A 26,714-nucleotide genomic window follows, 5' to 3' on the forward strand; every position below is an offset into this window, starting at 1 on the left:
GCAAGATTCCTTCGCGATATCATAAGCTCAAATTATTCTAAAGTGATGGGGCTTGGAGGGGGCTCGGGATGGCATGTAGGAAAGGGTGTACGTCCCTACCCGTCCTCCCTCGTCCCTTCCCCCGACTTCAGTTCATTCCATTTTCAACGTGGGCAGTGGACTTCTCTCTCTCTCTCTCTCTCTCTCTCTCTCTCTCTCTCTCTCTCCCCCTCCCTCCCTCACTCCCTCCCACCCTCCTTTTTCCCTTCCCCAACATGGTCCGTTGGACCGTGGAACACAACAGCACTTGTTCATGGGACGAGTGATTAGCAAATCTATAAACGAAGAATTTAAGAACTAATCTATATCTGCACACACACACACACACACACACACACACACACACACACACACACACACACACACACACCGCATCACCGTACGGTGCGTGGCCGTACTCTGCACCACTATTAGTCATTTCCTTTCCTCTTCCACACGCAAATACAGGTAGGGAAAAACACCTTTTCATATGGTTCCGTACAATCTCTAATCTTATCATCTTGTCTTCGTGATCCTTAACGCGAAATCTACGTTGGGGGTAGTAAAATAGTTCTGAAATGAGCCTCAAATGCCCGTTTTATAAATTTTCTCAATAGTGCTCGTCGAAATGAACGTCGCATTCCCTCCAGTAATTCCCCTTTTGAGTTCCCGTAGGCCGGCCGCAGTGGCCGTGCGCTTCTAGGCACTACAGTCTGGAACCGCGAGACCGCTGCGGTCGCAGGTTCGAATCCTGCCTTGGGCATGGATGTGTGTGGTGTCCTTAGGTTAGTTGGGTTTAAGTAGTTCTAAGTTCTAGGCGACTGATGACCTCAGAAGTTAAGTCCCATAGTGCTCAGAGCCATTTGAACCATTTTGAGTTCCCGTATCATCTCCGTAATATTTGCGGTAGCAAATCTAGCAGCAAATTGCTTCGATGTCTTCCTTTATTCCGGCCTGGTCCGGATCCTAAACATTCGAACAGTACTCAAGAATATGTCTCACTTGTCTCCTATATGCGGTCTTCTTTACAGATGAACCACACTAAAATTCTTCCAATATACTGAAGTAGGCTATCCGCCTTTGACACTACACTCGTTACACGCTCATTCCACTTACTATTGCTTTGCAGCGTTAGACTCCGATATGAAATCGACGTGACTGTGTCAAGTAAAACATTGCTAATGCTGTATTCGAACATTTTGGGCATATTTTTCCTACTCTCTCCATTAACTAACATTTTTCCATATTTATAGCTACCTGCCATTCTTCACACCAACTAAAAATTTTGCCTAAATCATCTTGTATCCTCCTATAGTAACTCACCAACGACACATTCTCGCACACCACAGCATCATCAGAAAACAGTTGCAGACTGCTGCGTACTCTGTCCGCCACATCATTTACGTATAAAGACAATAACAGTGCCCCTATCACACTTCTCTGAGGTCCTGACGATACCTTTGTCTCTGCTGAACACTCGCCGTTGAGGACAACATACAGGGTTCTCTTACTTAAGAAGTCTTCGAGCCACTCACAATCCTGGGAACCTACTCGGTAATCTTGTACATTCGTCAGTGAGACACCGTGTCCGATGGATGCTTTACGGAAATCTAGGAATATGGAATCTGCCAGGTGCCCTTCATCCATAGTTTGCAGGATATCGTGTAAGAAAAGGGCAAGCTGAGTTTCACACGAGCGGTGCTTTCTAAATCCTTGCTGATTTGTGAACAGAAACTTTCCCGTCTCAAGGAAATGTATTATACTCGAATAAAGAATATGTTCAAGGACTCTGCACCAAACCGATGTTACGGATATTGATCTGTAATTTTGTGGGCCCGTTCTTTTACCCTTCCTATGTACAAGAGCCACCGGCGTTTTTTTTTCCATACGTTTGAGACTTTTCGCTGGGCGAAAGATACGCGATAAATTCAGGCTACATAAGGGACTAATGCCATAAAGTTCTCTCTGTAAAACCGAACTGAGATTCCATCTGGAGTTGGTGACTCATTTGTTTTGAACTATTTCAGTTGTTTCTCTGAGCCACGGATGCCAATTTCTGTGTTCCTCATGCAGAAATGTGTGCTGTAGTCAAACGACGGTATATTTGTACGATTCTATTGCGTGAATGGTTTAAAACTTCAGGTTCTCGTTTGCTGTCTTCTGTTGCCTCCCCAGACTGCTCTACGAGTGACTGAATAGAAGCCTTGGACCCACTCAGCGATTTTACGTAGAAGGAAAATTTGCTTGGATTCTCGGCAAGATCTGTAGCTAAAGTATGATGGTGGTAGTTGGTGTAACCTTCACGCATCGCTCTTTTTACAGACGCTCGAATTTATAAAGAAACATGAAGAAACAGAGCATGAAAAATAAATAGCACATAACAGAAAAAACGTGTTGATGACTGCGATGAAATCTGCACGGAACAGGAGCGCGTCACAAAGAAACCTTTGATTTGGATTTGAATACTTGAGGTTTATCACTAATTTTTTCAGTCCTATTGACAATGAAAATTTCTGAATAGTACACATCTTCCTGTACTTTGCTGAAGGTAGTGTTATTCACCTGGACTATGTCTTTCCGTCTAGTGTCCACTGAGCAAATTCTGAAGTTTCTTCTGAATGACTTACTATTATCAGCACCAAACCCCGTGGTGGAATATAATATGGACAGCGAAAGCAGAGTTGGAGCTCCTAAACACCCCTGAACAACAGTCTACACGAATTTCGGGAAATAACACAGCAGATCAGTCTGACCGATATTTTCTGGGCTGAGAATATTATTCGTGAGTGCACCGAGTTGCCTAAAAATATACCACAGTACGAGATAACAGCGAAAGTAATCAAAATAAACAAGCCTTCTTGTTTCAGTTTCAGACACAGTGGACGTCATGTCATATTGAAGATAGCAGAATTCAGTGTCTGCACAAGACCTTGAATGTGGTACTTCCAACATAGCCTTCAATCTGCCATGAATCTTGATAATTTAAAATGGTCGCTTCACTGACTACTCGACCGTCTGGCCGCAATAAAATATCTCTTTTATGAGAGTTCTCTCTAAGGAACTGTGTGGACTTCGTCTTGTTACAGTCAAGTGTTGATTTGTTCTCTGAAAGCCACGTGCCGATGTTTGTTACTACCTTATTATGTTCATAATTTATATTATGTTCCACGTGTTTCACTATAACACTTGCGTCACCTGCAAAGAGAACAATTTTTGTGTCATCTGCCATATTTGGTGGAAGAAAACATAAATGGTAAATCTGCAAAACGGCTCGGGTTCGCATTTTCATGGTCCTGAATTATGAGTACAATAATGTTCAGATGCCAAGCTCGCATCGTTTAATACCAAAATGACGACAGTCTGCATCATCTGTACATTATTTCCAGTGATAGAATACTCGTGTTTACCAGCAGGCCAGCCGTAGTCCAAGACTTAAGTTCTCCGTGACGAATATGCCGTTTTTTTCTCGATTATTTCAATGCCTTTGTTGATATCACGTTAAAGAACTCTGGTTGTTATGTGGCGAATGTCCAGGCCGGAATAAAAACAACACTGTGACATTTTCAATGCCGGCCGCTGCAGCCGAGCGGTTCTAGGAGCTTCAGTCCAGAGCCGCGGTGCTGTTACGGTTGCAGGTTCAAATACTGCCTCGGGCATGGATGTGTGTGATGTCCTTAGGTTAGTTAGCTTTAAGTAGTACTAAGTCTAAGGGGACTGATGACCTCAGATATTAAGTCCCACAGTGCTTAGAGCCATATGAACCATTTGAACGATTTTGATGTTTGTAAGTGCTCAGAGGCTTTTTTTTTTTTTAACATCAGTCTTCATTTCCCCATCAGAAGATACTCCTTTCTTCCATCAGATAGGGACATGCCAATATTGAATAGAAGACTGAGGCTTATGAGCAGACCCTACACAACGATGAACGTGTGTGAACACACAGTTAGCTCTGGTTCTAAAAGAAATTCTACAGTTAATATCGTTGAAAGTAGAGACGTTTATGATTACAACTGGCGGTCACATTATTACAAAAGAAATGTCAGTTCCATAGAGACTTCTGTTAAGGCGTTCCTAGAGAACTGGAACTTGAAAGTTCCTTCTGTATGTTCGTTCCCCTTGATGATTTACTGTTCTCTGTATTCTGAATTCGTTTTTCAACAAACAGAATACATGCAATACATACAATTCAATAAACAAATATATACTGTGTGTTCATATATCAGAATTACGTAAGAAGAACAGCTGAAATAATTTTAAAAGCGACTGAAATCCTTCTTTTTTAAAACAATTTGTACATGAACATGGCAGAACGTCATGTCTTTTGAATGAGAGTTTCATGTAATTCACTTGTACCCATCATACCATACAGTAATTTAGTGAAACATTCGCTTCAGTAACATAGTAAACAGTTTTCGTCGTTTCTGAAGATTTGCCTCTGGGGACTTATATTGTTTTGCAAATTCTTGGTTGTTATTATCAATAAATGCAATGGACCGAGAACAAAACCCTTTTCATACCCTCTATTTTGCATGCTCCCAGTCAGATTCAGAACTCTTCTCTGATTCTTGAGACTGGAGGACAACCCTCTGTTTCCTACTTTCCATATTTGAAGTGAACAACTGTTGAGCTTTTACCTCTATTTCCACAATCTACAAAACTCATGGGAAAGTATTGTACGATCTACACAATGGAAAGCTTTTGCTAGATGAAAGAAAGTACTTCTTATCCTCGCGCTTTCTTTTAGCCCTGCTAGTGCCTCAGATACAAAAAAATAAATAGCTTTTTCTGTTGATACTCTCTTGCTGAAGGTCATGGAGAACCCGACAGCAAGTTGTCTGCACTAAGGTGTGCCACTGCTGTACAATACATAGCTTTCTCAAAAGCTTTTTAAAACACTGGTAGCAAATAAATTGCCCGGTAATTGGCTGCGTTCTCTCTTTCAACCTTTTCAAAAAGAATTTCACTAACTATTATTTCAGTCTGTCAGGAATTTGACCTTACTAGAAAGAAACGTTGCACAGGTGACTGGGTACAGAACTTATGTTCGAGCACTGATCTTCATAGTCTTTGGGAACTAAAAAACCCACAATAGCCACTCAGTCGGCGGTCGATCCATCTGCTGGTATAAACTGTCGGCAAAGTGACGAGGTAGCAGGTGAGTTCCCGCTCCCTACACCAAGCTGTGTCGCAGGGAGCACCTATGGGCTATTGCACAACGCTACAGCGACCATCCATCAGCGCGCATTTCAAGTCAGTGGCGGCGCAGGGCACAAACATGTCTGGGGAGTGTTTACTTTTCATCGATTGAGTTAACACCTTACCGAATACAAGCCTTGACATCCAGAGGGGATTAGATGCAGTTCCTTACTGCCATTTAGAGCACTACATACAAGGTTACAGATTCGTGATTGGATACAGTACTTCCTAAGTAACAGAACTCACTATGTTATTCTTACCAGGACGAAACCGACTGACGTAAAGGTCATTTCTGGAGTACCACAAGGGAGTGTTACAGTGCCAGTAATGTTTACAACATGTATCTGGTCCAGTGAACTACGATAGGAGCTCCTTGAGACTCGTTGCAGTCCATGGTGTTGTCTATAGGAAAACTGCAACGGTGTGGTAGTTCATCCTGAAAGTAAGTAAACGTAACACTGTGCGTAAACAAGTGAAGAGGCCCATTACTGTTAGATTACACTTTTGACGAAAACTCATTGGGGATATTAACAGAAATATCCATAAAATACCTAAGAGTAACAGTCCGGAGTAACCTTACGTGGAACGACGACCTAAACCTAACAGTGATCGAAACAAAATGCCAGGCTGAAGAACTGAAACAAGCAGAGATGGCTACTAATGATTACATATAGGACCTGGTGCCACTTTCGAGCTTCTGCTTATACTTCGGTTCTCCGAAAACACGACACCAACTGCACATTTCCTTTCTGAATCTTCGGTGATCATAGCAGGTTTATAATGAATGCAGACTGCCTCGCGTGACATTATTTCTTGGAAGTCTGCTGTATCAGATATCTTATGACATCACACAGATTTCCGACACGAAATATTAATTAATCATGCTCTTCAAATTGTTGGACTTCCAAAACAATCAACAAATTTAAAAAGTGGCTGAAATAATATATTTTTCAAAAGTTTTTTCTTTGTTTTACTATCTACAAACAGGCTTTGATCCGTTAACCGCCGGCCGCAGTGGCCGAGCGGTTCTAGGCGCTTCAGTCCGGAACCGCGTGACTACTACGGTGGCAGATTCGAATCCTGCCTCGGGCATGGATGTGTGTGTTGTCCTTGGGTTACTTAGGTTTAAGTAGTTCTAAGTTCTAGGGGACTGATGACCTCAGATGTTAAGTCCCGTAGTGCTCAGAGCCATGTGAACCATTTGATCCGTTAACCGAAGCAAAACTGTCCTCTTTTTCGCAGTGCAGCATATATCTATCATCCATTCTGCATTATCCTAGAGTGTTCTCATTATCACTTGTGACATCCGCTTTACGTTTTGTGCGACGAGTCTTTGTTTATTATTGCCAGCTGAGAGCGCGCATTGAATTTGGAGTATCACTTTCTCAGTTTTCTTTATCTGTTACTTTCTTTTCAAATCAAATTTGTATCGAAGCAAATAAGAGATTCCCTTTAGGCCATATACCAAGATGCAGCTCAGAGATTTAGTGACGTGACAGAGCCCTGGTATTTAACAACACATTTCCCCCCTTCTTTTTGCCGAGATAGAAATCAGAAGCGCGACGAAAATCCGATGTAGCAGTCTCACCAGAAGCTTGCACCTCAAACACTGGCTGGGAACGAAATTCTTCTGACCACACACACTGTCGGCAATTTCAATGCAGATGACATATTTTGTGGAATACTTACCCACTTGCCGTAAATTTTGAATGCTGTTCTCGTGGTACGGTGGTCCGTACTCTACCTTACCCTAAGCAATCCATTAAATGCTCTCCCACACGGATAAAGGCGCAACGGATTAAAAAAGAGCGGATGGGCGGCAGGGAGGGGGGGACGGCAGTGAGAAGGGGAGAAGTCGGAGAAGAGGGACTGCCACGAACAGCCGGCGGACAAAATCTTAAAGTGGAAAACTCGCCGCTCCTCTTTTATCTTAAGATGTATTAAAAAGTCGTCCCTCGCGCGGCCGGGCCGGTTTCCTCCTCCCGTTCCCCTCCACTCCCCTACACCACCCTCCCCTCTCCCCGCCCTTCCCCCCCTCCCCCACCACTCGGATCTGCCACCCGCCCCTCCCGCGGTGCTGCCGCGTCGTGCTACGAGCAGTAATTATGCAGATTGCAGACCCGCCATTGGGCGATGCCGGCGCTGACGTCAGCAATCAGAGGCCCTCTTTTTAAAGCGGATCGCAGACGGCCCGCGGGACGACTACAACGCGCGCGTCGCAACGCAAGACCACATGCGAGAACGGCCTCTCCGAGGGGTCAGAGCAGAAACGTAGAATCGCGTTGCTTGCAGGACGTACTCTTACTCAGATTACCCAGTATATCAAAACGCTAATCGGGCACCTAGAGTGTAATCTATTTATACAATTCTTTTAGTTGTTATGATTATTATGTTAGGTTCCAGGACGGTACAGTACAGGTACGTATATTTACAGACACAGATATATACGCAAGACTTTGTAAAAGTCAAACTGATTTTGAGGCCCAGAATTCGGCAGTCTTGATTGCTGGGACATTTGCTAATACCAAATCTTCCAGCGTGCAGGCTTCAGGCAACTTCGGGCTGACAAGAGATGTTCAGCGTCTTGAACTTCACACCTCCACCACTACAAGTTTCGTTTTCGCCGCGTCACTCCAGTTAGCAGTCTTTCAGAGTCTTCCACGTCTGGTAGAGTAGCTAGGAATCGGCAATAGGCTCTTCCTTTAGATTTTGGCTGTTACTTCCACTTGCAAGTTTCCCCACAGTTCCATTCGGCAAGCGGAAGATAATGACGTAATTGCTTCAGCTCTTTCTTGAATTTATCTCAAAGCATGACGCATCGCTTCCAAACAAGGGACGCCTGGAATCATTTTCCTGTTTTTTCATCTCAAGCTCTGCGACTGTTCTTTTATATCCTGGGGTGCTATACCTACAAGATGGTAGTTTTTGTCAACTGGAGTCGGTAGTAGGCAGCTAGTTATAATACGGGCTGTTTCGTTAAGAACGGTGTCAACGTGCCTGCTGCGTGTGCTCTTCGAGCAGACTGTTGCTGCATATTCGGCTGTGGAGAAACATAGACGTATAACAGATGTAAGTAGAAGATTTAGTCGAGCCACCCAACGTCCTGTGAACGAGCTTGCGTATAATACGACTTCGGCTGCCAGCTTTGAGCTTCATGTTCTCGCAATGAGCTCAAAAAAGTAAGTGTGCCCTCGAATTTTACTCCGTGATATGTAGTGTTATTCTAGTGTCGTAGTTGCTGTTCCCCTTCAAGTTAGTTCCGCTTTCCCCACAGCTTGTCGACTTCTCAATGAAATGCGCAGACCTGTGTTTGGGATGGGTTAGGTTTTAGGTGGTTACTGTCATAGTATTCTGCAGATCTTAGAGGGCTGCAGCCAATTTAATTTCTACCTCCTCAAACGCTCTTTCTTTGGTTTCAACCAATGTGTCGCCGGCATTAATGAAATATTGGACACTGATGTAGACATTATACAGCAGCGGTGCCAGCACGCTGCTTTGAGGAAGGGCGTTCTTTCGGATTCTCCATCGGCTTCTCTTGTTATTCAGGTTGACAAAGAACCGCCTGTTTTGAAGTAGGCTTTGGATGAACTACATTGAATTGTAGTCCTTGGTGACTGAATAAATCTTCCTTGCGATTCGAAAATACTATCTTTCATCGTAACTGACTTTAATTTGAATTGCGCTTGCGGGAGCAATTACTCCAATCACAGTCCGTGGATTCCCTGTAGTAGCTTGAGAAACAACGGGAGTACTCTCATAAATATATAATATCACGTGAAGCCGTTGTGTTGTTTAGGAGCAGCCTAATCGGACCTGTGGATCATCCGAAACAATCTATAACAAGAAACTAGAACCAATGGAAATGTATGGCTGTCACAGAATGTTTCAGATTAAATGGTCAGTTAAGGTAAGTAGTGTAACAGTACTGAAACAGATAAGATTCTGGCGTTGGAAGGAGAGGCAGTGGGGAAAAGTAGGGGCACAAAGAACACTACAGTATTCATAACAAGTTATGTTCAAATGTGTGTGAAATGCCGGCCGAAGTGGCCGTGCGGTTAAAGGCGCTGCAGTCTGGAACCGCAAGACCGCTACGGTCGCAGGTTCGAATCCTGCCTCGGGCATGGATGTTTGTGATGTCCTTAGGTTAGTTAGGTTTAACTAGTTCTAAGTTCTAGGGGACTAATGACCTCAGCAGTTGAGTCCCATAGTGCTCAGAGCCATTTTTTTTTTGTGTGAAATCTTATGGGACTTAACTGCTAAGGTCATCAGTCCCTAAGCTTACACACTACTTAACCTAAATTATCCTAAGGACAAACACACACACACACACACACACACACACACACACACACACACACACACACACACACACACACACACACGAGGGAGGACTCGAACTTCTGCCGGGACCAGCCGCACAGTCCATGACTGCGCGCATAACAAGTTAAACAGAATATTTGGTGTAGTAGCAATTTAGAAAAGAAAGGACAATTTCAAGATAGGGAAAGACTGAAAGTAACACCATATCAGTCAGAAATCTTGGGACACTAATAATAATACTAGAAATCATAACCATTAGTGGACAAGAGGGGCTGTTCTTGACACAAACATTTCTGCAGTTGATATCTGCAGTCGGGCAACACTGCCATTGTACTGTGAAACGTTAACAAACAGCGTGATAATTACTATTCCACTTGAATGCTTGTCTCTTGGTTTGAAGGAGAACAACAAAATTATGTAGCCAGTTGTTCTCAGTTCTTAGAGCTAATTAGTGCTTCTAATGGATGTGAATGCAATGCCGCATTCCTCTGTGAGAAACAGCATTCCAGTAACACTGCTCACGCTGCACGCATCCGAGTCAGGACTTTGATCCCAGGTTTACATATTAATGCTTGTGCAGCGACCTGGCGAAGTAATATGAACAATTTTGCTGCTGCCGCTACGCAGTTCATGAGACGTAGCATTCTTTCTGCAAAGAAAGATTTATAGATATTTGTAATGAGTCAGGATTTGCAGTTAATTGCTAGACTCCTTCGCAACGCGCCAGTGCAACGACATCGTAACTGTGAGATTCGTAAATCATTCTGCGGTAGTTTTTAACAGAAAATGTGGGAGAAGTGAAGCTCTGTGCTACCTACTACATTCTGTGGCGTTAGCTAACCACGATGCACTGTCTGCCTCAGTCTTTAACGGGCTAAAAGCATAAATATTATGCTAGCTGCATTGTTTCTCTTGGGAATGCAAGACAGTAGTATAACTGGAAAATTAACGAAATAATCTATATACAGCCTTTACAGTGGCTTATTTAATTAGGTAACATATGTCTTGAAACACAATTTCATCTTTTTTTAATCAAACGGCTGCTGAATAACTTCAACGTGACAGAGTATTTTATGTGAAAAAATTATCAAAAAATTACGGTGAAAGGTACAGAGAAAATCACAAGTATCATGTACAAATGAATACTGCCAACATTTTTTGTGTATGACACCGCACTGAAGTTTCTTTCTCATTCTGTTTCCGTTGCAAGACTACTGTTTCGACGAACCTCTTCATTTGTAGTTCGCTGTAACCTACCACGGATACGTGTTTTTATTTGTCTATGCATTTGTTTATTTCAAGCTGACATCGCTGTGAAGGTCCTTCAATAGTCAGCTGAAGGTCTGAAGATTAAGCCTAGCTTCTTAATGTTCATTGGCTAATAAAATTAGATGATTTAAAACGGTAGGACCTTCTTATTAATTTTCCAGTACAGTTAAAATTTCCCTAATTTATTGTTCGTAAATTTTCGATGGGTTTTCATTTATCAAATGCTTCGCGCATCCTACAAATTGTAAAAAAGAACATTGTACAGAAATTAAGGAACCAGGAACGAATGGTAATTATTGGATTCAGTACATGTATCTAATCTGATGACCAGAGAACTAACACTTCCTTCACAACAGCTTTATAGTCCGCTTTCCTAAAATTTGGTTAGACATTGATTAACAAATACATTCACACAGAATCATATCTGCGTTGTTTAAACTTCAGTGACAGTGAACGAATAGTTTAGAACTGTTCATATTTTCAACCCTACCGCCGACAGTAGATACGTATCAATGTTGCGAGAAACTCTGGGTTTACCTTCGTTTGCATTCACTAGCGACAGCAGTAAAGTTTTAGACAAACGACAGAAATGAGAATCATATCTCTAGCGTTACGTTAGAGTCTGTATAAATTTTATTGCTATTATGTGAATATTATATGATGCAAACAGTGCAAGATTACGAAACAAGTTTGAGGGGCAAATAAGTACTGGTGATGAGAAAGAGAAGCGATGCAGCACGCAGAAGATGTAAACTTAAAGATTCTAAAGAACGCTTTCCACACGTTCTCGTCAGACTTCGATCCTACTTGAACGAAAACTTTTTTAAGCTGAACGCTGCACGTCCATATTGCCATGCAGATGTCCATATATATCTATTTTTATACGCCGGATGGTTTGTACATCACACAAACCATCGTTGTACTGTCTGTGAAGTAATTTCCACAGCGGTACAACAATACAGGAATTGTGAGTTTCCCTTGATGCAAAACACTTTTTTACTTATTTACATACAAAAAGTGTTTTTCATCAAGGTGGACTCAAAACTCCTATATTGTTGTTTATCTATGTAAACACGGACCAAATGAAAGAGTTGCAAGATAAAGCTATTGTTCCACAGTAATAGAATGTACTACTGCTCTTTCTACAACATTGTAAAACGAACTCTACTACAAGCATCCGAAGATGTCTTGAAATGTTCACGTAGATCCTTAAAAGTATCACAGATCGATCTTAATTAAGATAATTAATATCCGAAATAACGTCAAGTGAAGTGTATAAAGTCATTCAAGGTACAAAGTAATGGAAGGTACCGCTAGACAATGGCGTTTCTATAGCGATTATTATAGCTGCATAGAAAGGAACTTTCGAAATTATTTAGTCTTTCTGCACACGAAAGCAATTTGGAACAAGCCTGTTATCCTATCTCACGAGAAAGCGTAAGATAGGACATAAAAATAACTAGGGGTATTCACTAAACTTATCACTAACTGTATAAAAAATGTGGGTATTTTGGTCAAGCAAAGAGCCAAGCTGGCTTTAAAACTGGATATTACACAGTAGAGTACTTGCAGACCGTGACGAAATAATAAAATGAATATCAGTTTCCACTGTGTTTCGGACTGATAGATTATGAGAAGCATTATATTAATTTAACCTGTGTTAGTATATTGAAAAAAGTATACATCCGTACAACAACTTTCATTAGACTTTTTCAGATAGCGAGGAAATAAGAAATGAAAGATAACGTAGGCAAGGAGATTTCATATCATCTCAACAGATCAAGCGGAAGCTTTCAAATCCTTGAACGGGGAATACGAAAAAGTACTGGTGATGGAACTACATCGGTTTAGTCGATAGCACTAAACTTTCTGCTACTCTGTAGATAGGCTTAAACAATTCAAGAACTGGAAGCGAAACTTGACGACATGCAATTTAGACAAGAAGAGAAGCGATAGGAAAACACGGAAGACAACCAAATGGATGATGGGTAGATGACACGCGCGAGAGCAGCGTGAACGTGCATTGGCGAAAACCGTAATGCACTGAAAAGTCCACAGGCGGCCTTTGTCCAGCAATGTAGGTTAATGATATTAGGTATAGCTTATCCTTGAAGTTCTTAATAAAATAGTTGAACTAGAAAGTCAGAATGTTGCAGCTGTTAAAAAAAATTAAGGCTTTCCTCGGAAAAAATTGTATCCAACAGACGAAAATCTTAACAAACTATATCCACATGGGATGTTTTTTCTACGATAAAGAAAAGTCTTCATGGTGTTAAAGCAGCCGAAACGTCAATTAAGCGCATTTGAAACGATTAACGTACAGGAAGAACTGGACGTATTCGGATGCAACGGATACGATTCAAAATAATGGACGTTATTGACTAAATTGAACTAAATCATTGGAACAATTGGAAATATCAATAACTATTGGCTGTAAACATAAAGAAAATGAGGAGAGACTAATCGAGCAAGAAGAATGTGTGACCCCAGAAAGGGAAGAATAACGGAAGAAGTGTTATCGTACGCTATTTCTCAGAGTAAAATGAATTTTAACTTCCTTTTCAATCATTTATCTTGTCCTTTAGTGGATATGTCTTCCCTCCCTTTCTGTGAGCGTTTTTCTACGTTTAGCATTTTTCTAGTGAGATGAGATCTAGTTCTGTACCCGCCAAAACGATTAATAAAAACTGAACTAGCATAGGTACGTTTTTCCGGTTTCGCAGATGTTCGCTCTTCAACTACGGACTGCATTCGAACCGGTCTGAACAACCTTCCCGTTTCAAGGGTAACACATAGGACGCATTGAAAGATGAGCATTACTGCGATCTTCTTCTCTTGAGCGGATGCTTATTAAACGACGTATAATATGTGCAGTTATCTCTCTCACTAATTATCGTAGCGTGATAGTGAATTAGACTATACTAACTTGATACCGCATTCGCCCAAAGAATGCTCATGCTGGTTACTACATACGACAGGTTCCGTTAATCAATATTCCGGAGTTTGTTGGTCAGCTGTACAACAGATGTTAGCAACAGTAAGATACCGTCAAGGGAACTATAGCAAGGTAAAACAGTACAATGACGCTATCCGACTTTATAGCCGCATGCCAATCTTGATATTTTTTTTCTTTATCCATCTTCTGTAAAGTTTCGACCGTTTCCGCAAATAACTCCCACTAAAATATCAGGGTGGCATAAGTATAGCAATATCTCATGGCCACCTCAGTAGACGATTTGATTGATAACTGGTGTTCTGGACGAGAGCTGTCACTTTCGGTTTCCACTGTGGTGCTACTTCGGCCGCGCAAAGCGTTGTGGCTTCTACTTCACAAGCAGGAAAGTTTTCCGGACTCAAAAGTTTCTCCTATTCTGTGAAAAAATTTAACATCGGCCCTGTTAAAATTAATGGCTCAAATGGCTCTGAGCACTATGGGACTTAATATCTGAGGTCATCAGTCCCCTAGAACTTAGAACTACTTAAACCTAACTAACCTAAGGACATCACACACATCCATGCCCGAGGCAGGATTCGAACCTGCGACCGTAGCGGTCACTCGGTTCCAGACTGTAGCGCCTAGAACCGCACGGTCACTCCGGCCGGCGTCTGTTAAAATTAAGAACAGAGTTTTGACATGCTTAAAGATATGCTTATAGAGATCCATATCATACATGATATAGTTAATAATTAACAATTTTAGAATTTTTTATCTTTACTTGTACTGTGGAAATTTGCTTCCTGCCAAGTTTCATGATTCTATGACAACGGAAAGTGTCCTATCGGTTTTGATGAGAGAGTTTGCGAATATTAAAATACGTGACATAAATGGCCGTATCTTTTGATACCATTGACGTAGAAGGTTAAATGCTTTACACCGCTAAGGGCCTTTAGACTTCAGTATGTGACACAAATTTCAAATCGATACGTCTACCCTCTCCTGAGACAAAGTTTTCTTAAGTTAGTCAGAAAGAAGGACAAAAAATGATCGTATAAGGTTCCGTTTTTACCGACTGAGTTACGGAACGCGCGCGACGTTGCTTTATTGAAACTTCCTAGCAGATTAGCACTGTGTGCCGGATCAGGTCTCGAATCTGTGATCTGCGACCTCTGCCTTTTGCGGCCAAGTGCTCTACGAACTGAGGTACCCAAGCGCGACTCACGACTCATCGTCACAGCTTTACTTCCGCCGGTACCTGATCTCCTACTTCTCGAAGCTGGGCTGGTATCTGTCTGATGTCGCTCATCAGTGAGGTGCCTCGTCTACAAACGCCTCATTCACCAGCGTACTTCTTGCCACGATCAGTTACGCACACGACATCGAGAAGCCAGACAGTGAAAAATAACTGACACCGTCAGAAGGTCCTTCCAGTGGACAAGGTTGCTTCCCCTCATCTTCAGCCCCGTCAAATAAGGCCTTAGTGGCCGATAAAGAACTGCTTTTCGGTGGAAAAAATGGTTCAAATGGCTCGAAGCACTATGGGACTTAACATCTGACGTAATCAGTCCCATAGACTTAGAACTGCTTAAACCTAACTAACCTAAAGACATCACACACATCCATGCCCGAGGCAGGATTCGAACCTGCGACCGTAGCAGCCGAGTGGCTCCGGAATGAAGCGCCTAGAACCGCTCGACCACAGCGGTCGGCCTTTTCAATGGAGACAACACTATTATCCTTTTCAGTTATTTGATAAACGTTTCTAAAATAAATGTACAACTGCATTCGCGAGACCACATGGAATAATTAATGTAGAATTCATCTTCCATTCAAAATTGCTCGTATAGCGTAACTCTCAGCGAGCTAGCTTGCGAGAGGGGGGAGGTGAGACTTGACCCAGATTGAATCTGCGTGGGGTGGTACGCAAGACAGCGTGAGTGTGGTTTTTATACGGTTTCCCACTCTCGTTTAGGAAAATCCGGGGCTGGTCTTCAAATTCAACCTCAGATAATACTACGCACAAACTGTTAAAACACGACATAACAAAGAATAAAGTTCACACCGTGAATATACAGATGGTCTTCAGACGTCCGTCTCATAGGTTACTTTGATGACTGTGTTGTCAGGATGGTATCCGGCCACAACATTAAATAATGAGATATGATTTGCGAAATCTAGAAAAGCGGACTCCATACAAAATGGGTAAACGTTAGGGCAGTGGTTCCCAAACCTAAAGGTAATTAACCCCCCCCCCCCCCCCTTGAGGGTAGAAACAAAAGGGTGCAGTTCTGTTTGAGTCACGAAACTAAACTGTTTTTAAAAGATTGATATTGTTATCATTGTTTTGTAAGAAAGTAATACTGATTTCATAAGTTACCAAAAATTATATTTTTGCTCAAATCTAGCATTAACGCTCGACCCATTGTGGTGGATGTTACAGATTGTGAAACTTACATATGAACAGCTTCATTACACAGTCCGCCCACTACACACATACTTTATACAAAGAATATATGACACTAAAATCGAGATATGTATATATTGAAAACACGTTCTCCGTGTCGTAGACAGTGTCCATCAATAGACCAGAAGTTGCTTCATTATGCACTTTGGTACTATAAGCTAACTAGTTGCCAGCGCAACATAACGTACCAGTAACTACGTAACATAATGTAAATTGAAGGGGGAGAAAGGAGAGGAAAGGAACTAATACTCTCAGCTGCATCGAGACTATGTGCGGAATCAGCGGCGACGGGTCAAAATGTGTGCCGGACCTGGACTCGAACCCTAGGTCTCCTGCTTACTGGGCGGTTGCTTTAACCACTGCGCCACCCCGGCACAGTGTTTATCTCAAATTACCAGACTATCTCGGTACGCTCCCCGGCCGACACACTCACCTACCTAGCGCTACCTATCCACAGTCCCTGTACTTGTTCTCCATGGCCGCTAATTTTAGATTCCTGAAGGTGCTCGAACGTAAATGTACATCTGCAGTTACGGTTCTGGATTCGTTGCCCATGGAGGTGAAATAATTACGGGAATGTGAGGTGTCTGTTCTTTCAGACACCTAACTACCATATCCACATGGAGGGAAAACAATTATTAACAAAACACGCCGCGCGAGATTAGCCGAGCGGTCTCAGGCGCTGCAGTCATGGGCTGTGCGGCTGGTCCCGGAGGAGGTTCGAGTCCTCCCTCGGGCATGGGTGTGCGTGTTTGTCCTTAGGATAATTTAGGTTAAGTAGTGTGAAAGCTTAGGGACTGATGACCTTAGCAGTTAAGTCCCCTAAGATTTCACACACATTTGAACATAAAACGCATCGTCTGCGCTACTCCTCTCCCTAGCGACATTATCTTTACCCATACCATGTACTCCAATTTAAAATCAACCTAGCTAAATGAGGTATGTCCGAAAGAACACATTCGTATGAATTACATAATGGCTGCAGCACTGGTGTAGGGCATAAACAGTATTGTCACTGTTATTAGTGGCAGTGGTAAAAGATAAAGCTTCAAGTCTTCCAGTTTCTGCAATTCCAGAGGTACGGAATCCAGCAATCAAGAGATTTATAAACGGTTAGTATAGTGCACACATTTTACTAAGTTCATTTTGAACTGAGGTGAAATAAATGTCACTAGGCAGAGGAGTAGTGCAGACGAAGCATTTTTTGTAACAAGCGTCTTCCCTCAATGTCGATATGGTAGTTAGGTGTCTTTTTCTGAGGCGGAGTTGCAGGCGGCATTCACGATGCACCGAGAATTTTTTCATTGTATAAAAAAAGGTTGCTAGAAAGCAGCAGTACCAGCTGCCTCATTATTTATTTAGCGTATGGCTTACATGGATTCGGTATAATACATAAAAATAACATGTGTAAAACAAACTGATAAAATTTCACAATTATAAAGCAAAACGTACTAACAGTTTAGTATATACAAATTTATATTTTAGAGTTGAGACCATGAATCCAGTCCAGTGAAGAGTTTAAAACTTCGAAGAAACTACAGTTTTTTTCCTGCATATGCTGTAAGGCGGCGTTCGGCGATAATGTTATGCATACCCTGACGATGTTCTCCGCAGTAACAGGTCAGTGATTCGCCATTGTAAAGTGTGTCACAACAGATGCCGTGCGACGTTCTTATTATGCCGAATGTCTTCCGTATCTGGTGAGGCAGATCAATTCCTGGTTGTGAAGTAGGGTCGATAGTGAATCGAGTTTGAACCAGTTTCAGGGCTTACCAATATTCTCCCCACAAGTCGTTAATTTTGAAACTGTCACTCAGAAGTGGTTCTGCTAATGGTAGTGCGGGGGATCTAGAATTTAGCCTTTGCAGAGCAGAGATAGCCAGGTCACTGTGTTGTGGAAAGTGCGGATTGGTTGCAATTTTATTGTATTCGTTAACTAGCCTTCCCTGTCTGCAAATAAGAGGAGGAACGGTATCGCGATTATTGCCGCACTGAGTCGTTAGTTCGTGATTTAATACTGCGTCCAAATAGGCCAGGAAGGCCCAAAAGTACTGACCGGCCGCCGTGTCATCCTCAAGCCCACAGGCGTCACTGAATGCGGATATGGAGGGGCATGTGGTCAGCACACCACTCTCCCAGCCGTGTGTCAGTTTACGTGACCGGATCCGCTACTTCTCAGTCAAGTAGCTCCTCAGCTTGCCTCACAAGGGCTGAGCGCACCCCGCTTGCCAACAGCGGTCGGTAAGCTGGATGGTCACCCATCCAAGTGCTAGCCCAGCCCGATAGCGTTTAACATCAGTGATCTGACGGGAAGCGGTGTTACCACTGCGGCAAGGCCGTTGTCCGTGATTTAATATAGCACCTACAAATACTAAATATCATTTATCTTTCATCATTTTAAAAAATAAGTATTCAAAAAAAATTTTGGTAATACTAGCTAATACATGATCGCACTCGGGGTTAACGGTCTCTGAAAGGTTGGGAACCACTGCCTTAGGGGAAAAGAAAGAAGTAGCAAAGAAAGAATTTACCTCGCATTCAGTTCACACCCTCTGTGTTGTATCAGATATAGTCTAATTTAGTTTCATTGAAAGTGTAAATTAATACTGAATTTTTTGTTCTAATGCACTTAGATCCCTAAGAACTGCTTTCTCGTTGTGTAACATGGTCTCAGCTCTATAAACTTGATCGCTGTTTTTTTGACCTTATGTGTTCTGGTCCCCATCAATCACTAAAGAATATTTATGTGTAATTGCTAACACACGAGGGCCGTTAATAAGTAATGCAACACCTTTTTTCTCGGCGGAATTTCTTGTCGAGTGTCGTCATAGGCGATGAAACATGGGTTCATCACATCGAACCGGAAACAAAACGGCAATCCATAGTGTGACGCCACACCACTTCTCCCCTGAAGAAGAAGAAGTTCAAAGCAGCACCCTTATTCATGACGACGGTCTTCTGATATTCTGAAGGATTATTCTTTTGGTGCCCTCCCTGATATGCAACGATCTACTCTGAAATATATTTTGCTTCCCTCAAACGACTTCAGCATGTTCCGAGCACCCGAGAACAACTCACAAAACTTCATTGGACTATTCTTCTTCCTCTACCATCCAGTCTGGATATTGCACCTTCCCAGTTGCATGTGACTGACTCAATGAAAGATGCATTCCGTGGGAAGCAGGACGTGGATGATGATGAGGTTATTGATGCAAGACGTTGGCCACTAGAGTGGTACCGTGTGGGCATATAGACCCTCCCAGTAGGGTCGTTTAAGGCCATTGTATTTAAAGGAGATTATGTTGAAAAATAGGGATTTGTAGCCCGAAGAGTGGCGAATAACACGGTGTATTGGAATCGTGAATAAAACCAACCTGCTTTCAGAAATGAAGCGTTGCGTTACTTACTCAACGTCCCTCACAGAAAGGTGGAGCATTTGGCCGATTGGCAGGGCCAGAGATTGACGACGCGATTGCTTTGTAGGACAGCAGAGGACAGAGCTGGCCCATGGAGTCAGTGAGAAATGTAACCCGCCAGGTGTCGTAGGAGGCGGAACTTGGGTTTCTGGGCTGGACAGGTATTTGACGCGGTGCTGAGTGCGCGCCTGCCCTCTCGTTGCAGATGCACGGCTACGACGTGCACGGCGCGCCGCCCCCGCCGCCTCCGCACGACCTGGGCCCGCCGCCGGGCGACATGGCGCACCCAGACTCCACCGACTCGTACGTCACGTATCTGGAGAGCGACGACAGCCTGCAGCACGACGCGGCCAGCCCATAACGGACGCGCCGCCGACGCCTCGCCGGCAGGTGGGTACGCTCGCCTTCCTTTATTTAGAATTTCACGCGCCAAGCCAAGCCAGTGGCGCTTCGTGTTTATTTGGAAGACACACACTGTAGGCGGCACTGTGCCCACCCACGCTGCCCAGCACTCGAGTCACTCCAGTTATCTCACCCGTGTGAACATCCTATCAAAGTGAGCTGAAGTTTAACTAAATAATAACAAGAATATTTTCTTGTGGGTGCTTCTTAAATAAAGTACTCTGCTTTTGCACTCCGACTATTTTGTATACTTGTGGCGGTGTCTGACATACCGCCTCAGGGCTATGGGACTGCCACTATCAGTATGATGTTGTTGTGGTCTTCAGTCCAGAGACTGGTTTGATGCACCTCTCCATGCTACTCTATCCTGTGCAAGCTTCTTCATCTCCCAGTACCTACTCCAACCTACATCCTTCTGAATCTGCTTAGTGTATTCATCTCTTGGTCTCCCTCTACGATTTTTACCCTCCGTGCTGCCCTCCAATACTAAATTGGTGATCCCTTGAGGCCTCAGAATATGTGCTACCAACCGACCCCTCCTTCTAGTCAAGTTGTCCCACAAATTTCTCCCCAATTCTATTCAATACCTCCTCATTAGTTATGTGATCTACCCATCTAATCTTCAGCATTCTTCTGTACCACTACATTTCGAAAGCTTCTATTTTCTTCTTGCTTAAACTATTTATCGTCCATATGCAATTTTGTCATATGATGACATGATGGAGACCGTGGCTGTTGTTTGAAGACAAATGTTGATGGTGTTAGGGCAGCATATATATATAAACTTTACAATTATTTTAGCAATACCAACTCAAAAAAAAATCTATGTCTATGTACTAGAGCAAAAGGCATTACAGTTGTGTAAATCAATATATGATCCTTTCCAAACATAGGACATCATCGTCAAATGTTACAATATATCATAGCATCTGTGATACTCGTATGTTTGTAAGCTCTTTGTATGTATCAAAACATGTGGTGCGTGGTAGAAATCATCTCAGTGAAAAATCTTAGGTGTTCAGTGAGAACTATTTACGTGTGCAACAACAAGAATGCAGTGAGAATGCATTTACATCTGCTGGACGAATTTTATGAAAACAAAGACTCGAAACCGACGTTTCACGTAAGTCACATGCAACGAAAATCTGTAACGCAACCATCTGTGTGTGGCGCGTTTTTAATTATGTATTATTTATATTTTAGGACAATTAATCTGTAAAAAACACACCACATGTCATAAAGAAAGCATGTAAACCGTCTGAAGATGAATCACAACGATTCGAAACCGGTAACGGTAGCCTTTGAATAAAGGAACTGAAAGTAAATTTGTGGCTGGTTGCTGTCCTAACATCATCAACATTTATCGTCCATACATGGCTACACTCCAATCAAATACTCTCAGAAACGACTTCCTGACACTTGAATCTATAGTCGATGTTAACAGATTTCTCTTCTTCAGAAACGGTTTCCTTGCCCTTGCCCTTGCCCTTGCCAGTCTACATTTTATATCCGCTCTACTTCGACCATCATTACTTATTTTCGTCCCCAAATAGCAAATCTCATTTACTACTTTAAGCGTCTCATTTCCTAATCTAATTCCCTCAGCATCACCCGATTTATTTAGACTACATTCCATTATCCTCGTTTTGCTTTTGTTGATGTTCATCTTATATCCTCTTTTCAAGACACTGTCCATTCCGTTCAACTGCTCTTCCAGGTCCTTTGCTGTCCCTGACAGCATTACAATGTCAACGGCAAAGCTCGAAGTTTTTATTTCTTCTCCATGGATTTTAATTCCTGCTCCGAATTTTTCTTTTGTTTCCTTTACTGCTTGCTCAATATACAGATTGTATAACATCGGGGATAGGCTACAACCCTATGTCACTCCCTTCCCAACAACTGCTTCCCTTTCCTGCCCCTCGACTCTTATAACAGTCATCTGGTTTCTGTAGTAATTCTATATAGCCTTTCGCTCCCTGTATTTTACCCCTGCCACCTTCAGAATCAGTATATAATAAGGAAACCTAGACTGTGGAGCAACCGAGTCTTCCCAGAATATCCTGCAGTCTACGTCGCTAGTATAGACTTACCTAATTGCCTTAACAAAGACAGTATGTAAAGATACAATACATTCTAAGGCAAGAAAACTACGCATCACGATGGAAATTCCGAATACGGTGGAAATCGGTAGATGTGATGTACATGTACACACAAACAAAATAAATGATGTCTCAGAAAAATTGTACCACTTATTCAAGAGAAAAACCCACAAAAATTGTGCAAGCCAGTAACGCGTCGGTCTACCTCTGGCTCTTATGCAAGCAGTTACTCCTTTTGGCATTGAATGATAGGATTTCTAGATCTCCTCCTGTCAAATTATGTCCAATTGTCGCGTTGGCTCGTCCAAATCCCGAGATGGTCGGAAGGCCTTGCCCATAATGCTCCAAACGTACTCAGTTTGCAAGAAACACGGTGACCTTGATGGCCAAGGAAGGGTTTCGACAAACACGAAGACAAGCTGTAGAAACTGTCGCCGTCTGCTGCAGGCCATTATCTTAATGAAATGTAAGCCCAGGATGGTTTACCATGAAGTCAACGAAACGGGGCGTAGAATATCGTCGACGTAGTGATATGGTATAAAGGTGCTGCAGACGACAACCAGAGAGGTCCTTCTGTGAAAAGAGATGGCACCGCAGGCATCACTTCTGGTTGTTGGGCCGTAAGGCGGGCGACAGCCGTGGTTTTGTCCCACCAGTGTCCAGGGCGACCCCAGACGCGTCTTCCGCCCCGAACTGTCTTCAGTGATGAGTCCTGCCTCGAACTCAGCCCCGGTGCCCATTGAAGAAGTGCCTGGAGACGCCCCAGACGGGGATTGGATACCAACCTGACTGTCGCCCAACCATTAGGCCCGACAACCAGCAGTGCTGGTCTGGGTCCCATTTCTCTTCATAGCAGGACCCCTCTCGCTGTCATCTAAGGTACCCCTACACCACAGCGGTACGTCAACGATATTCTAAGCGTCGTTTTGTTGGCCTTCATAGAAGGCCATCCTGGGCTTACATTTCAGCAAGATAATGCCCACCCGCGCACGGTGAGTTTCTACTGCTCGTCTTCGTCCTTGCAAAACCCTACCTTGGACAGCAGGGTCGCCGAATCTCTCCCCTACTGAGAACGTTTAGAGCATTAAAGGTAGGCCCCCCCTTTCCCAAACAAGCTGGGATTTTGACCATCTAACGAGCCGATTGGACAGAATTTTGCACGATATTTCTTAGGAGGACATCCAGCAATTCTTATCAATCAGTGTCAAGCCGATTAACTGCTTGGATAAGAGCGACGGGTAGACCAAAGCGTAACTGACTTGCTCAATTTCTGAATCTCTTTCTTTTGAATAAATCATCCAATATTCCTGAAACTATAGTGGTTTCTTTGTCTGCATGCGTAGATTATATATAATGATTTTCGTCCCATTCAGATAATTCCTTCATGATGCGTCATTTTTTTCCCAGTTAGAGTATATTAATTGTTGACAGTGTTTTCTACTTGCAATATACTTATTTTGCTTCGTTAGCACCAGGATTAAATTAAACTGGTATTTCATATACAAATTCAGCCATTTAGCGATACCTTAGATTGGTGACAATTCTGAAGATCAGTCAACTTTATAATATGTTACAAAAAAAGCTAACAACTACTAACTTCATGGCATCTTTCTTTATGGCGTATTATTGTTTCTTTCCATTGCCGCTTTAGAACATTTTGTTCATCACTAGCTATTTAACGTTTTGAAAGCCATGGTGTCCTACAGTGAAATCATTAAAAAGTGGTAAATATTCGAAAAGGAAAATGAAAATCCAGGATAAAGTCAAGCTGAAAATTTCGTGGTATACCTTTAGACAGCCGGCCGATGTGGCCGTGCGGTTCTAAGCGCTTCAGTTTGGAACCGCGTGAGCGCTACGGTCGCAGGTTCGAATTCTGCCTTGGGCATGGATGTGTGTGATGTCCTTAGGTTAGTTCGGTTTAAATAGTTCTAAGATCTAGGGGACTGATGACCTCAGATGTTAAGTCCCATAGTGTTCAGAGCCATTTGAACCATACCTTTACCTTTAGACAGCGTACGTAATCGTGAATGTGTCCTAGTTGCTTGGAAGACTTGCATTCTTTTGTGAGTAGCATGAAATGTTGTACTGATGAAACCAACACGGTGATACGTCTATCAGTATTTGGTGCTAAATGGAAAAAAAGAAAGCATTCAAAGCAACTAGGATATATTCACCGCATGTACATGTGTCGTACGATTAAAAACTTACTACACGATTTCCAACTTGGGTTTATCCTCGAGTTTCGTTTCCTTCTCGAATATTTATCAGTTCAAAATGTTTTCGCTGTAGGGTGCCATGGAATTAAAAGAATTCAATAGCCGAGTAACAGCTGGTCCTGTAAACACAACGCAGCCATCTGATGTTCATAACTATGCGAAACCGATAATGGTAAGAAACAATAAAATCTGTTAAAAATGTCATCAAGTTAGTTGTTGTTACCTGTTCTTATAACATATCTTACAATACACCCACGCAATCCTCACGTCATCCATTGACAAGATAACCAACTTTTTTTCACTCTCTCGTCAACCCCTCCCTCTTTTGTCTTTTCCCCTGTACTCTTGCGCTTTATGTTTTTTTTTGTATTATCCTTGTAGTACATGGTAAACCATACTGCACTTAAGAAGCAAAATGTGACTGCATTGATCATTTAGTCTCTACAGTGGATACACTCGGCTTTTGCCCAAAGAGCATGACAAAATAAAATAAAATCTCACGCGTGCTGCTGCTCTTTCCCTTCTCTTCCTGCATTTGGTGGCAGAGCATGTATAAACTGCTCCTGGAGTTGCTGTCGATTCGCAGGGAAATACGCAAAAACATTAATATGTCGTTTAAAAGCGAATGTCTAATGACACTCGGGTAAATACTATGCTCTGTTAAATGGGAACTACAATGTACATGTGTTACTATCTAGTTTTTGCAGGTCATTTAGAAATCCAGGCAGACGTTGTAGAAGCAGTAGAAAGACAGACATACATACAGCGGAAAGAAACATGACTTCAAATCTCCTTCAAAAACAGAATAATAACAAACAACACTACACCATTAAAATAAAAGTATGGGCAGAAAGATATAAGTATCTGAGAGAAACTGTCGATCCTATTTCATGCGAAAAGGATGCTACAAGACACGGATTTGGAAAGTATGTTTGCAGTTGTGAATCACTTTCCCGAACAGTAAATATTTGTTGTAATAAGACAGTAAAACGGTCAGAATGGACGTATGGAACCGAAACACTAATTGCATAATAAATAGAACAACATGAAGGATTTATCGAAAGAACAGCAATAACAGGGAAGTGTATAAACACCTAGAGAAAGATTCAGATTAAATTAAGGAAAAAAGACGTATGTTCTTTGGACACTTCTTCTGATGAAGAAAGCTAGCACTTTGCAACAGGAGTACATCGGAGTACCTATACATTAATAAAACCAAATGTGAATATTGTCACAAAAATAGGTCTGCTACTTCGCAGAAAAGTAGTACGATATTACTGGTATCGAGAACTGGGGTTGGAGTGCCGTAATGGTCACGTAAATAAAGAACCATTACAAGTGCTAGTTCTGCAAGGTTTGAAGAAGAGCTTCTGTGAAGTCTGGAGGGTAGGAGACGAGGTAGTGACAGAATTGAAGGTGTGAAAACAGGTCGTGAGTCGTGCTTGGGTAGCTCAGACGGTAGAGCACTTGCCCGCGAAAGGCAAAGATCCCGAGCTCGAGTCTCGGTCCGGCACACAGTTTTAATCAGCCAGAAATTAAAAAAAAAAAAATGATGGCTTGTACTTCCATTGAGAATTTTCATGTTGTGTCCTAATACCATACTGTGCCACTCCACCAGACTGTTTGTGACGACCTCATGTATGCTGTGTTTGGTTGCAGGTCGGCGTGCTGCCACCCCGTCTTATATACGTAATGCGCGGACCGCCGGGCAGCCCGCACGGCTGCTGCCGCACACCATGAAACGCCACGGCACACCATGAGACGCCGCGGCACCCCATGGCACACCGTGGCGCTGCCCCGCCACGCCCTGCCGCCGTCTCCCTTCACCACGCCTCGCCAGCGACACGGAGGCCGCTGCTCAACTACACTGTCCCCAACCCCGCACCCCCACCCTGCTCAGCATTCCCCAGTAACGCCCTCACAGTCTTAAACTAACTGGGGTAGCTAATTAGTCGTACTGAAACTCGTTCAGAAGCAGGAAATACAGGGGAAAGTCAGTTACATTATTTCCCGGCAATAAAAGTTTGTTCATAATCTCAGCTCACAATTTACACGCAGCAATGACTTTTGCCGCCTAGGAAGATAATATACAGCAACTTTGTTTGTTTGTGACTGGTCTTATTTTCCACTAGAGGACCGCGTATGATATTTAGGTGATCATCCCCCTGTAGTGTCACAGATCACTACGCATAAGGACAGGAAATATTTCATGTTTCCTAATAACACTAAACACAGCCATGTATCGATAAGCTCCCTCCTCATTTCTCACGGAGAATGCCAGGAAAGAGATGAGGAAATTACCTTCCAGATAAATTCCATTATTTTTTGTAGATTACGTTGTGAACTGCAAAATGCGAATTGCGCAAGACGTACGAC

At 42.7% G+C, this 26,714-nt stretch overlaps 1 protein-coding gene across 1 annotated transcript in view; it reads left to right on the plus strand.

Annotated features, from left to right (window-relative positions):
* The window catches only part of LOC126088371 (insulin gene enhancer protein isl-1), a 327,678-nt gene extending 301,560 nt beyond the window's left edge, over nt 1–26,118 (plus strand). Inside the window, exons 6-7 of the mRNA XM_049906509.1 lie at nt 19,827–20,015; nt 25,998–26,118. Of these exons, the coding sequence (XP_049762466.1) occupies nt 19,827–19,982 (156 nt within the window). The 3' untranslated portion in view covers nt 19,983–20,015; nt 25,998–26,118. The remainder of the gene's footprint in view (nt 1–19,826; nt 20,016–25,997) is intronic.
* The last annotated feature ends 596 nt before the right edge of the window (nt 26,119–26,714 follow it).

Source organism: Schistocerca cancellata, chromosome 6, assembly GCF_023864275.1.
Source record: "Schistocerca cancellata isolate TAMUIC-IGC-003103 chromosome 6, iqSchCanc2.1, whole genome shotgun sequence".
NCBI lineage: Eukaryota > Metazoa > Arthropoda > Insecta > Orthoptera > Acrididae > Schistocerca > Schistocerca cancellata.